The 14,196-nt window shown below is 36.3% G+C and overlaps 1 protein-coding gene across 1 annotated transcript; it reads left to right on the plus strand.

Moving 5' to 3' along the window:
- Positions 1 to 12,992: 12,992 nt before the first annotated feature.
- LOC125928694 (olfactory receptor 8B3-like) lies at positions 12,993 to 13,931 on the plus strand. The gene has a single exon (XM_049639392.1). The coding sequence runs from the start codon at positions 13,002 to 13,004 to the stop codon at positions 13,929 to 13,931; it is 930 nt and encodes a 309-aa protein (XP_049495349.1). The 5' UTR covers positions 12,993 to 13,001.
- The last annotated feature ends 265 nt before the right edge of the window (positions 13,932 to 14,196 follow it).

The following is a 14,196-nucleotide window of genomic DNA, read 5'->3' on the forward strand; positions in this document are numbered from 1 at the left end:
TAACATGTTAAAGGAAATTTGAGTCTTCTCTCTATAATTTACTTCTGGTCTTTATCACTAGGTCTTTTTTTTTCTTCATCATTTGCACGATGTCTTTACTTTTTTCCTGTTTAGCAACAATATTAAATAAGAAATGTATTATCTGACTTTTTGAAGTTTTTCATTTTGAACTCCTTTTTTCCACTCGAAAAAGATGAATAGTCTCCAGATTATTGAATTGGAGAACAATAGACTGACACTGTACCATGGGGATTGTTCTTATCTGCCACATGCTATTAGAAGCATAAATCACTTACTGTGTATATACTCTTGTTTATTTCCTCTGATTGGCAAGAATATGTCTTTTTCAAATGGGAGAAATCGAAGGTTCCTGAAAGACTATTATATTTAATCTATTTTGCATCTGTAAACATTTTACAGCAGGTTTCTTTTGGCAGAGTTTGTTTTCTTTTTTCTTTTCTTTTCTTTTCTTTTTTTACTTTTATACGGTCAAAGTAGCACATACTGATCAACAAAAGATATTTACTCTATGAATGGGGAAGTGAAGCTCAGAATAGTTAATGATTCATCAAAAGTCACACAGCTTAACAAAGACAAGATCTAGAGTATCCTCATAGTCTTCTGATTTCAAGTCTAGAACTCTTTGTAGTATGCTTTGCTTCTACCTTATTATTTTCATTTTGGTGAACAAGGACTATGAGAAAAGATTTCTAGTTTGAAGGTTGATTCTGCTTTGTTCCATGCTGGGTATTACATGGATTTCTCTCATGCTGGGTATTACAGTTTTTGTTCTTTGTTTAGGTAAACAGGTTCTTGCTTCTTCTTGTTGAGAAAGAGAGGGCCCTTTGGGGAGATGACTGGCTCAAATAAGGATGTTACTTATGGACAAATTTAACCACTCTATTTGGTTACATCAAAAACCTGGCATCAAGCACTACAGAATAAGGTAGTTTGTACACAATACAGTATAGAATAAATTTTTCTTAAAAAAACTGAATTTGGAATATTTGTAAGGTTTTATATTTCAGAAAAGAGGGCATGGAAGAGAAAAAAGCACAGAAATGTCTCATTAGGCCAGGATTCAACAAGACACTTGACCAGTAAATAAGCGATCCCTCTGTGGCTATGGTCATGAGTGTTAGAAACCGCATTCTGAAATTATATCATTTCTGCACAGTACTGTGAATGTATTCCAGTGTCCATATCTAAAATGGAATTATAATACACAGTGACTAGATCAGTTGTCATTTTTCATAATGAAGACAGGAAAGCTGTAGTCACATTTGGCAGTAGGTAGACAGAGGGCAGTAGCTTCAGGAGATAAAGAGTAATTGGAACTCAAGTTAGGAGAAAGGAATTTACAAAGTAAAATGATGGATAATTAAAGCCCTTGCTGTGACTCTCCTTTGCTTTCTGGAAAGCCCTAGAAATATTATTGAGTTCACATGATTTGTCTGGATAGGAGAATAGCACAAGTCATTTGATATTTAAAAATGTGAACTCACAGGGTTGGAGGACCTGAGAATGATTAAATCACTTCTGGGTTTTTTGGCTTCCATATGCTACTCCTATATATATTTTAAGGTACAGAACTTCAAATTTCAGCTGAGAGAGCAATGGCAACTTGAAGGAAACATTTGGTGAATAAGCCAAATTGTGGTAAAGTCTTTACTGGAAAGAATGTGGATTTTTTTAAGGTAAGAAAATGTCATTTTATTTTTTATTTTATTTTTAAAATTTATTTATTATTCTTTTTTTACTTTATTTTATTTTTTTTTAAGTGTAATTTATTGTCGAACTGGTTTTCATGCAACACTCAGTGCTCATCCCAACAGGTGCTGTCCTCAATGCCCATCACCCACTTTCCCCTCTCCCCCATCCCCCCATCAACCCTCATTTTGTTCTCAGTATTTAAGAGTCTCTTATGGTTTGTCTCTTCCCCTCTCTGTAACTTTTTTTCCCCTTCCCCTCCCCCATGGTCTTCTGTTAAGTTTCTCAGGATCCACATATGAGTGAAAACATGTCTTTCTCTGCCTGACTTATTTCACTTAGCATAACACTCTCCAGTTCTATCAACATTGCTACAAATGGCCAGATTTCATTCTTTCTCATTGCCAAGTAGTATTCCATTGTATATATAAACCACATCTTCTTTATCCATGAAAATGTCATTTTAAAGATCCTTCATATGATTTGTCAAGGTGCAATATATTTTCTAAGATGCTTCTAACAATTTTCATTATTTACCATTTTCCCATCTCCACTCAATATTTAAGTATTTTGAAACTTAGCTTAGGTGGTTTGTTGGCTTCTTGGGTGGCAATGTGCTCTACATGGCAAACAAAAATGGCACTATACCAGACTGATAAAGGTAGATTTTCATAATGCAACATAGTAGAGTTACATTCTACATGTGGATAGTTTCCAAAATTGGTCTCATATGGTCAATAGCATTACTCCTGAAATTTGATTAGGCTAAAAGCATTAGAGACTCCTAAAAACTGAGAACAAACTGAGGGCTGACGGGGGGGTGGGAGGGAGGGGAGGGTGGGTGATGGGCATTGAAGAGGGCATCTTTTGGGATGAGCACTGGGTGTTGTATGGAAACCAATTTGACAATAAATTTCATATATTTTAAAAAAATGAAAATGAAATTTGATTAGGCTAGCAAATATCCACACTGGGGACAGACATGGTGTTTTTCTCTAAGAGTGGCACAGTTGGTTTTTCTCTCTGGCATTAGGACATTTCACTGTATGTTCAGCCCAGCCCTAGATGAAGTAGTTGGTTTATATAAAGGGCTTTGTTGCACCTTTAAATATTAAAATCTCACTCAGTCTGAGGCGTAGACTCCCATCTTTCTCAGTGAGTAGGATAGCTGGTGGAATCACCTATGCTGTTTAAAGTGTCTCTCTGATGTAAGGTTGAATAGACACACTTAAAAAATGAAGATATATGCAGGTTTTACATTTGCTCTTAGGAAGAGTGTGCTGTTGCTGTGTTCCCTGTGTGTTATATCTGTCAGTCTCTGTGTTCCTCAGGGAAGAACTTTGAGGCAGATGGGAAAGAGGATCCAGTTTCCATTTCATGGATGATGAGACTACCACTCAGAAATGTCGATGGCTTATTCCAAGTCACAATTAATACATGGTAGAAACAAGACTACGTATTTGGTGTTTTGATTCTGAATCTTGGGTGTTTTTATTATTATTATACAGAATGTACCATATTTTTTAAAATCAGGGAAACTTGAACAATGGTTTTAGTGAATAACATGCCTCTAACAAAAACTAAAGGCAAAACACTTAAATAAGAAAAATGATCAGAAAGTATCATTCACATTTCATATTTGACAGTTCTATTGCCTAACTTAGAGAATGTGAGCATATTCTTATTTAATACAGGTCTACACAATAAATAGAAGCACAGGAAGCACATATAGCCTATAATAGTCATTGTCATTAGGTGTTTACCGAGTCCCAGGCTTAGCAGTAAGTTCACACATTCATTATCTTATTCAATCTTCACATCAGTGGTATCTGGTAGGCACTGCTATGATTGGCCCAGTGTGGCAGAGATTGCCAGCTGTTCATTTCTTCTTTCAGAACATACAGTTCTCGATATGGATACAGTTTCCTTCTTGCAGTGAGAAGCGGCATGTACTGAGTTCTAGACATGATGAAAACCATTCTAGAGACAAACTGTACCTTTTCCATATTCTCCTGACCTTCTGTGGGCTGGGTGCAAATGATGGTGAGGCCCTATTCGATGATAAAGCTGTAAAGAAAACCCAGAGAATGATTGGCACAAAATCAAGATGGAAAATGAAAGAAGAGACAGAGCTACTATCCAGTAGGGAGAATAGAGGGCTCTATTGTGCTGGCAATATTCTATTCTTACATCCGCTTGGTGGTTGTAAGCTCTTCATTTTATAATCGTTAGTGAAGTATAATTTTCTGAATCCCTAAGAGTAGAGTGAGCGTTCCGTTCCTTGGCTTGTATCCCATTGGTGTTTGGTTTATAGAATTTTTTATGTATTTAAGCTAAATTTTACAATTAAGATTACATAATTTTGATTAAAGCCCCTCTTAAACCAAACATTACAATAATCCATAAACAGAAAATGAGAATAAACTCTTGGGATGCCTTCTGAATACACAATGGCTACCACTGAAAAGAACCACCATATGTGGTATAGCACTTATAGAACAATGCAGACCACTTCAGGACAGAGACCGTTCCCCTTATAAGCCCAATGAGGAATTTCAGTGTTTGTGGAATTAGGAAAGTCAATGTACAATCCCATTTTATGGGTTTTGTAGTAGGGTATGTGTCATTATACTGAGGTTAGTGGTGTGGTAAAGATAGTATAGCTCTCATTCCATATTATATACCTTCACTTTCTGAATCTTGTCTGCTTTCTTCATAAAGTCTTTCCTTAAAGAATTTCTTTAGGTATACCCGTAATGAAAACCATTTGAAAATACAGAAATATGGCAGCATTTAGGCATAGAGAAAAGACTGCCTCAGTCATTGGAAGTATTATAAAACATAGTGGTTGAATCAGAATTGGGTATCACAATTGTAATTTAAGTTCAGAGGTGATTCAACAGCAAGTAACTTTGTGTTGAGTATTAGCATGTTAGATGAGTGCATTTTATAATCTCACCTGCCTAGATAAGCACTGTTCTAGAGATCAAGGTAGACCTGAGTGTGAATGTGGAAGTAAAGTGGAGACTGAATAAGTCATTGACCCTTGGTCTTTGTATGTTATGCTCTAAGTGGGATTTATCTTTCTCAAAGTAAGTTGCTATTTGGACTCACCATGAACTCATTATTAATTATTTGATTTATAAAAGCGACAGTGACATGTGATGATGAAAAGATGGTTAAAATGAACAGTTTGGCAGTTACTGCTAGGAATGATAAAGGTAAAAGAAACATGAAAAACTAGCACTGAAGGGACAATCATGTAAAATAAGGGCCAAAAACAAGTGCTCACTCCCCACTGATATTGAGATTATGAAATGTGAACATATTAACATTACTTTAACAGAAATCTGTCTTGAGTATATGAATTAAATTTCCAAAATTAGCAAAAGTCTATTCAAACTGTGATTCAATGGTGTTTTTTTCATTTGCTCTTTCATTTAGTTAGGCAAGAGTCTTCTAATACCCAGTCACACAAAAAAAGTCACTTAATTAGTCCCTAAATTTTGAAAATCCTTCCTACTCTTCAAAGAAAGCTTAAGTCATAGGTATTTGTATCAATGAATTGTGGATCTTGTCTATTGAAACTGAAGTTGGGGATTGTAGCTCATAAAAACTGAATAGAATTCTAAATATTAGGTAAGTAATTACAGATTAAATTGTAGAGTGAAAACTTATCTTTCACATCTTGGAAGATTAGTATTGTAGCTGATGCACCTTTGACCTTTGACCCATACCTTTTCCCCTGCCCAAAATCACTACCTATTTTTCCCTATCATATTACCCACTGGTCTTTCCTTTTCAGAGCATTTTCTGATTCCCTAAGACTAGGTGAAGGTACCCTTCTTTGGCTTGTATCCCATTGGTGTTTGGTTCTACTGTAACATGTATTGCATTGTATTATAAATGCTTTTAACATTCACTTGTCAATCTCAATAAAGTGGATTTTTTTCCCCTTAAAACAAGCGGGTCTTTGCATACAGCACAGATTCCAAAAATGTGGGTAAGACAAAACCGTGTTTTAATGCTCAGTTAACAACTGTGTTCCAGGCACAAGGAAGAAAATGTAGTTAAGTAGGACTTTACACTTTTTCACACCTCTGATACATTCTCAGTGAGAATGGTGGAGTGGAGGTGACCAAGCAATCTGAGGATCTCAAGAAACTAATCTGGTCTGTTCAATCAGGAAACCGACGGCTACTGGCCAGGCTCATCAGATACCAGTCTTGTTACATTAGATACCCTGGAAACAGATGTCCATTTTGATTCTTATGGGCTAGCTAGATGTAGTCCTGACATTTGCGGACAGTTTGCCAGACATGTGCTGACATGGCCACGCACAAGTCATATACACACATACATGTACATGCTTATATATAAAAAGCTGCTTGACATACTTACATTTCCAAAATAGCACTGATGACTATACTCAGACCAATCTATAATAATCTTAATATTTTAGCTAGATTTATCTTTCAGTCAAGTGAGCTTCAGTGACTGGCTATTTGATTGAAGAGTCCCGGGTTTCAGTGAAGAATATCCCGGGCATCTCTTCCCAGAAAATATCTCCATCCCTTACTAAAGTATAAGATCTCTAGAGGTAACAATTACTTTGTGAATTGTTAATTCTTCAGTTTCTAGTACCTCATAGGTGCTCATCTAGTTTATTTGAATAATTAGTGGCAGAACAATAGGTATGGTATGTCTCATACTTGTAGTCAGTTGCAAGATAGTGGTATTTGATGCCAGTTAACTAGAGATTTAATAAGGTGGCTTCCTGATTTAGTCTTTCATATTAATATTTTTTCTTTGCACATAGAGTTAATTGGAAGCTTTAAGTAAGTACTGAGATTCATGCTCCTTAATCAGAATATATGACTTTATTCAAACAGATAAGCATTAGTAAACTTTTAGCAGCTATGCAATGATAAAATTGAAAATATGACTTTAGTATTCAGTTTTACTTAGACACCACTTAATTTAACCATGTTCAGTTTTATTAATAAACTGGGTTTCCATATCTAGGCCATTGCTTCATTTCACCCTTTTCCCCTGCTTAACTTTGACTTAGAGCTGCTGTCAAAATTTTAAGTGAGAACTCTAAGGCTAGAACTGTATCTAAATTCAGAATTCTTTTTTTAAAATTAATGCCCTGGGGGCACTTGGGTGACTCAGTTAAGCGTCCAACTTTTGATCTCGGCTCAGGTCATGATCTCACAGTTCGTGACATGAGCCCCACGTCGGGCTCTGCCCTGATAGCACAGAGCCTGCATGGGATTCTCTCTTTTTGTCTCTCTGCCTCTCCCCTCCTAAAAATAAGTGAATACACATTTAAAACATTTTTTGAATAAAATTAATTTCCTGAGCTACAGTAGGTTACAAATAGTTCATCAAAATGAATGGGAAATTGAACAGGGAATTAAAAGAAAATAAATATTGAAGAGACAGCTCCCCTGAGTGGGAAATGAAGAGGCAGATGTGTTATAGTTCTCCATGAACTCTGCCAGTTTTATGGCCATAAATTTTCTCTCATTTTAAAATAAAAATGTTATTTATTTAAATAGTAGCTCTTAAGCAGCCTCTTCAAATAGAGTATTTTAGAGTCAGTCAAAATAAACTTGCATTTTAAGAGACTTACTCAGAGTAGCCATCTCCCAGCTACCCAGAATGTAAGAAGAGGCAGTCCAAAGGGAGGAAACATCCTATGCCAAGAAATGTGTCAAATATGGAAAATACAAAGGTAAATTGGACGTGGATCCTAATTCATTGAGAAGGTGATGTTTAAAGTGAATATTTGGAAAAATATCTTTTTTAGGGAGGATTACTGGCCAATGCAAAACTCCTAAGGTGATACTTCTGGCATGTCTGAGAACACAGAAAAGCTTACTGTGCTGAATAAAAGGAGTAAGAGAGAGAGTTGAAGGAGAGGAGGGCCAACATGTAACATGGGGCAAGATCCTGACGGAAGTTGTTGGTAATTGTGAAACTTGGGCTTTTACTAAGTGAAATGGAGTACAGGAAGTTAAAACATTATACATAATATATGCATACACATATCATATAGACATAACTACCTCCTCATCTGTCACAACTATAACACTACCACTTTGATTTGAGAAACATTTGTCTCGTACTAGCATTAATACAAAGCCCTCCTAATTAAATGCCTGCTTTCCTAAAAGTAACCAGGGTCATTTTTTTCTGGCAAAAGATACCTTAAGTGAATCAGTGGGCCCAGTGTTCCTCCTCTCCTTTATCATGAGTTATGTTCTAAGCTATTTAGAGAGTTTATGATCTAACAAATATCAGAGACAAAACAAACGTTTCTTATTAGTGGGTCATCGGTAGGACAGTCAATATCCAAATAGCTTGAATTCCAGATTACTGAACCTCTCTTTAAATAATGCATGATTGTGACATTGTAGGACTTTCTAGGGCACATTGCTGAGTCCTATTTTCCAGAAGTGTAGTTGTTCATTGCCTTTACACATAGGATTTCCATTCTTTTGATCTGTTTTTAATATATCATAACTTCTACTTGAAGCTTTATTATTTATGATTAGACTCTTCAGATGGGAGCCAGGGTTGGTACAAGGATGTGCCTGAAGGGAGCCTAGTGTCTATTTATTAATAAGTAGTTGTGGAGTTTCTTAGCAAGATTTTAAACCTCAATTTATATAATTAATAGTTTTCTGATTACCGCATATCCTTTTCCAAAATTCTGCGTAATGAAATTTCCCTTTTCTTACCTAGTTTAGCTAGTCTGTTTCAAATTTTATACAATATAGTGGAAAAATCTATAAACAAGAGATAGAAATCTATAAACAAGAGATAGAAAGCTAAGAAGATGCTTCAAAGAAACTTAAAATTTAAATTTCAACAGGTATAAATTAATTTTGATCCATCAGATATTTAGTGACTAGTGATCTGTTCCATTTCTTTTAGGAGATGCTGTGGCAAAAAAACAAAAACAAAAACAAGAACAAAAAAAACCAAAAACAAACAAAAAAATGAGACACACACACACACACACACACACACACACACACACACAAAACCAATCGAAAAAACCATAATTGTGTTAGCCCAAGTTATTGTTTTCTGTTTGGAGACTCTTTATTTTACACATTTGAAACATTCAGGGTGTCTGATGCTTTTTTTACCAATAAGAGGACCCTCTCATGGAGTTAAACTCTTCCTCCCCTCCCCTACCATATACATATAAGTAATGTATGTATAAATATATACTTATATATGTATATTTTCCACACAAGCAAATACATATATGTTTATAACATGGGTTGAACACCCCAAGGCAACAGGGTTGATTTAAAGCTTAAAACAGTAAATTCACTTAAAAAAATAAGTATTTTCTGAATTTAAATTGAAAAACATAATTCCTATTACAAATATCTTTCACAAGCTTTTTGTTTGTGGCAGATTACATTGATGCTTTCTCCAATCAATAGTCATCCCTCCTCCAAGTACTTTTAATGCCAGAAACTTCCTTTTTTGATAGAGGCTGAAAATGGAAGATTCTCATTTTTATCAGTTTTCCTTGCAGCTAGGTTGGCCATGTGGCATAGCTACATGACTGAAGAGATGCAAAGAAAATAATCTCTTGAGACCTGGAGATGATTTACCTCATTCTATAGAGAGATATGGGAAAAGTTCTTTTGCCTTGTTGCTCGCTTTCTTCTTTGGATATATCGGTGTTTAGATGTGATTCTTGGAGCTGTAACAACCTTTTTGTGACCATGAGGTGACAAGCCTGAGAGTGAAAGTCAACAAACTGAGGACAGTGAAATGGAAGAGACTGAGTTCTTGATGAGAGTGATTTGTGGCTGAAACAAACCTAGGTTAATCTAGTCATAAGCTTATTGCTAGGTGAGAGAAACAAGCTCCTGTTTAAAATGAGTTATTAATTGAGCATTCTGTAACTTGAAGCTAGAAACTTTCTAACTAGTAACATAAGTTGAAGGTTACATTCCCAGGGTATTAAATAAAAAAATATGTTACTTAAATAAATGAACATCTTTGTGAAACTCTTATGCCTTTTTGGGGAACATTGAAGAGAGAAACTGTCATTTATCATGATGAGAAGGTGAGGTTGTGCAGATTTAAAGTTAACTTTTAACTATTATTTTTGGTTCATCTGAATTGTGATATTTGTTCACTATACCCTAATGGTATTTGAATATAAACATTCTCCAATATTTTTTCTTATATTTGTGAAAAGGTAAAAGTTTGTACAGCACTTAATGTGTGCAGAATACTTAAATCAATCAAAATAGTTCTTTCAAATCTTCCTATAAAATATAACTCTGACTCAATTTCTTCTTTAATTTTATCCAAGATTGAATCATAATTTTGAGACTTTTACTTTTATTACAAAATTTCAGTTGCCCAATGGGTAATGGAAAACCACTGAAAGTTCTTTTTTTTTAATTTTTATTGATTTAAAAAAATGTTTTTAATGTTTATTTATTTTTGAGAGAGACAGAGACAGAATGCGAGTGGTTTAGTGGCAGAGAGAAAGGGAGACACAGAGTCTGAAGCCGGCTCCCGGCTCTGAGCTGTCAGCACAGAGCCTGATGCGGGGCTTGAACTCACAAGCTGTGAGATCATGACCTGAGCCGAAGTCGGACGCTCAACCGACTGAGCCACTCAGGTGCCCCAAAACCACTGAAAGTTCTTAAGCTAAGGAGGGACAGAGCTTTGCTTTCAGGTTATTCTAGCAGCAGTGTGCATGGCTATATAAGAGGAATTACATGGGAAAAGCCTAGAATAATAAGTACAGTACAGTTCAGTTAAAATCTAAGAGTTTGTGTGGTGGCTGAGGGACAAGGGTGGAGGTCATTGTGAGTGTATACACTATTGCTTAGCATGTGATAAGTGTGGAATGTTTCCTGAAGGTTCACAGCCAAAGAACCACATGATTTTCAGAAATACTTATTGAATTTCTTCCATGTATTCTGTACTGATCTTAACCCTAGGAGCAAACAAGAGAACTTATGGTTTATAGGAGAACATGAGAGTTAAGTAAAAAGAAAAAGTCTGATGAATATTATGATGTATTCATGAGAACATAAATAATGACAACTGACATTTTTGATTATTATTATATTCCAAGCACTGTTATAACCATATTAATAAAGAGAGAGAGAGAGTTTTTGACTATTATTATATTCCAGGTATTGTTATAATCATATTAATAAAGACAGAGAGAGAGAGAGAGAGGCAAACCAAGAAACAGACTCATAACTACAGAGAACAAATTGATGGTCACCAGAGGGAAGGTGGGTGGGAGGATTTTTTTTATTTAAGTAATCTCTACACCCCACATGGGGCTCGAACTCATGACCCCAAGATCAAGAGTAGCTTGCTCCTCCACTCCTTCGACAGAGTCAACCAGGAGCCCCTTTTTGGGAGGGGATGGGTTAAATAGGTGATGGGGATTAAGGCATGCACTTGTCCTGAAGAGCACCAAGTGTTGTATGGAAATGTTAAATCACTATATTGTGCACCTGGAACTAATATTGCACTGGATGTTAACTGGAATTTAAATAAAAACTTTAAAAACATAAAATAAAAATTTCATTATCACCATAACACAGTGAAAGAGATGCTGTTTTTATCATTCTTATTTTACAATGAACAGAAATTAAGTAACTTGCCCCAGGTATTATTGTTAGTAAGAGTGGAAGTAGGAAGATAGCATTCATACACATACCCTCTAACTCCATAGCTCCTACTCTTTTCTATGTTGCAAAGAAATTGATAACCCCGGTTACTTAAATATTGCATAGAATGGTAGTAAGCAGGATAGTCAAGTAGAAATTTCCAGTGGGGGATTAAAGTATAAACTTCAGAAGGAATATGTGTTACCACAAATTATTTTAGAGATATTGCAGAAGAGAAGACAACTGAGTTATTGCAATATGAAAAATTTGAGATCAAGAAATAAGGAAGCCTAGAGGCAGAACCCTTGCAGAAAAAGTTTCCATTTAGGATATGGGGACAAAGGTGAAATGAAACAACACAGTAGATTTCCCTTCAGAGATGAAGGTATGGGGGAGATGTACAATCCCTGGAGTGAAGTGCAAATGAGTGAAATATTGAGTCCCTAAGGAACTAAAGACATATCATGGCCCAGGGTACACAATCTCCTTATTCCTTTACACATAAAATCTATTCTCTGGGGAAAAGACTGAGCAAGGTTCTACCCTGTTTATAACCAAGCACATTATATCCTTAAACTCATTTTAACTCTATGTCCAATCAAGCAGCAAATGTGAGGATAATAATAAAGGCTTTATTTTTCTCTGCTTCTTAAGAAGACTCAAAGTCATAGTCAGAAATTAGGATCAGAAAGATTTTAAGGGTATATATGAATTCAAGTCTGGGCTGAATCCTCTTAGAATCAAAGCCTCAGAGCCTGAAATTGCCTTTCTAACGACCACGGGGGTAAATATAAAGGATAAAGGAACACTGAAGTTTTCTGACCTAAGGAGTGTGAGTATCAGAATCCCATTTGTAATACACATTCCTTGCTTTGAGATGGAAGTTCAGAGACGTGAGATATATCACTGTCTTTCCCACTTTGTGCAGTATTGATATTCAGGTGAAGCTGGCAGGAGAATGTGTTCGAGGAAGATAAGACAATGTTCAGAGATCAGGGGATGTAGGGGATACAGTATCTCAGTAAGCTCCCTCTCTATAGATGGGACTCTCATTCTTCTGGATTTATGGCTTTTTCTCTGTGACGTGGGGTAGTAACTCAACCTCCCCTAGATGCTCGTCCCTTATTTAGATTAGAAACTCTTCTTAATTCTCTCTCCATCAAGTACAGTCTGCATTTGAGGCCAATCTGCATTTGAGTTCCTAAGGATTCTGTTTCTAATCTTACTGGTGAGGAGAGGGTCAAGTGGATGAAGAAATGGTGAGATCAGAGAAGGGCGATTCTGTCCTACTCTCACTTACTCCTTTCACCCTTAGTTTTTCCAGCAGTCATGTTTCTAGAGGTCAAGTTCACTGTACTTGCCTCTCTAAGCTAAGTTTGTGATGCCTTTTGCTATATTTGGCTTATATAGGCTTTCATAAAGGGAGACTCAGTATCCCTCAGTATCATGATAGTGGTAAAGATAGATTGTATGGGTCCAGGTTGGGCTAGTCTCAGACTTTCCCATTGTACACACTCTCTTTAGTACAAGATCTTGCATGAAGAGCTGAGTTGTTTCCTAATGTAACCCTATTTTTCTGTGCTCACAGATCCCCTTAGGGAAAGAAGAATGGCTCCTGGAAACAGTTCTTTTGTGGCTGCATTCATTCTGGTGGGGCTAACAGACCTACCAGATCTCCAGCTCCCCCTGTTCTGTCTGTTTCTAGTCATGTATGTGGTCACTGTGTTGGGAAATTTGGGCTTGATAACTCTAATTGGGCTGAATTCACACCTACATACTCCAATGTACTTTTTTCTCTTCAATTTGTCCTTCATAGATTTCTGTTATTCTTCTGTGTTTACACCCAAAATGCTGACTAACTTTGTATCAAAGAAAAATATTATCTCCTACAGGGGGTGCATGACCCAGCTTTACTTTTTCTGTTTTTTTGCTATTTCTGAATGCTATGTGTTGACATCAATGGCCTATGATCGCTATGTGGCCATCTGTAACCCACTTTTGTATAATGTTGTCATGTCCCCTAAAGTGTGTTCCAGCCTTATGCTTGGTTCATATTTGATGGCATTTTTGGGTGCTATGGCTCACACAGGAAGCATGCTGAGACTGACCTTCTGTGATGCAAACACCATCAACCATTATTTGTGTGACATCCTCCCCCTTCTCCAGCTCTCCTGCACAAGCACCTACGTGAATGAGCTGGTGGTTTTCATCGTGGTGGGCATCAACATCATTGTGCCCAGTGTCACCATCTTTGTGTCTTATGGTTGCATCCTCTCCAGCATCCTCCACATCAGCTCCACTGAGGGGAGGTCCAAAGCGTTCAGCACCTGCAGTTCCCACATAATTGCTGTTTCCTTGTTCTTTGGATCAGGTGCATTTATGTATTTTAAACCATCTTCTGCTGGGTCTATGGATGAGGGAAAAATATCATCTATCTTTTACACCAATACAGTTCCCATGATGAACCCTTTAGTTTACAGCTTGAGAAACAAAGATGTTAAACTTGCTTTGAGAAAAACTCTAAGTAGAAGGTTGTGATCAGACAGTGTCTCTAGTTAGTCATGCAACAGGGAGTTTCTGTTTGTAATTACAATAATTTTATTGGCAACCTTCTTACCCTGTCTCTTTCTTATCACTTTGAAGGAGAGTTGAGTCTTCTCTCAAGAATTTCTTTTTACTTTTTGTGGGTTTCTCTTCACCATTTGCACACTTTCTTCTCCCCCTTTTCCACTTAGCAGTAATATTAAGGAAGAAAAATATTATCTGTTTTTTTCTTTATCATTTTGAACTTTTATTTTTCTTT

Source organism: Panthera uncia, chromosome D1, assembly GCF_023721935.1.
Source record: "Panthera uncia isolate 11264 chromosome D1, Puncia_PCG_1.0, whole genome shotgun sequence".
NCBI lineage: Eukaryota > Metazoa > Chordata > Mammalia > Carnivora > Felidae > Panthera > Panthera uncia.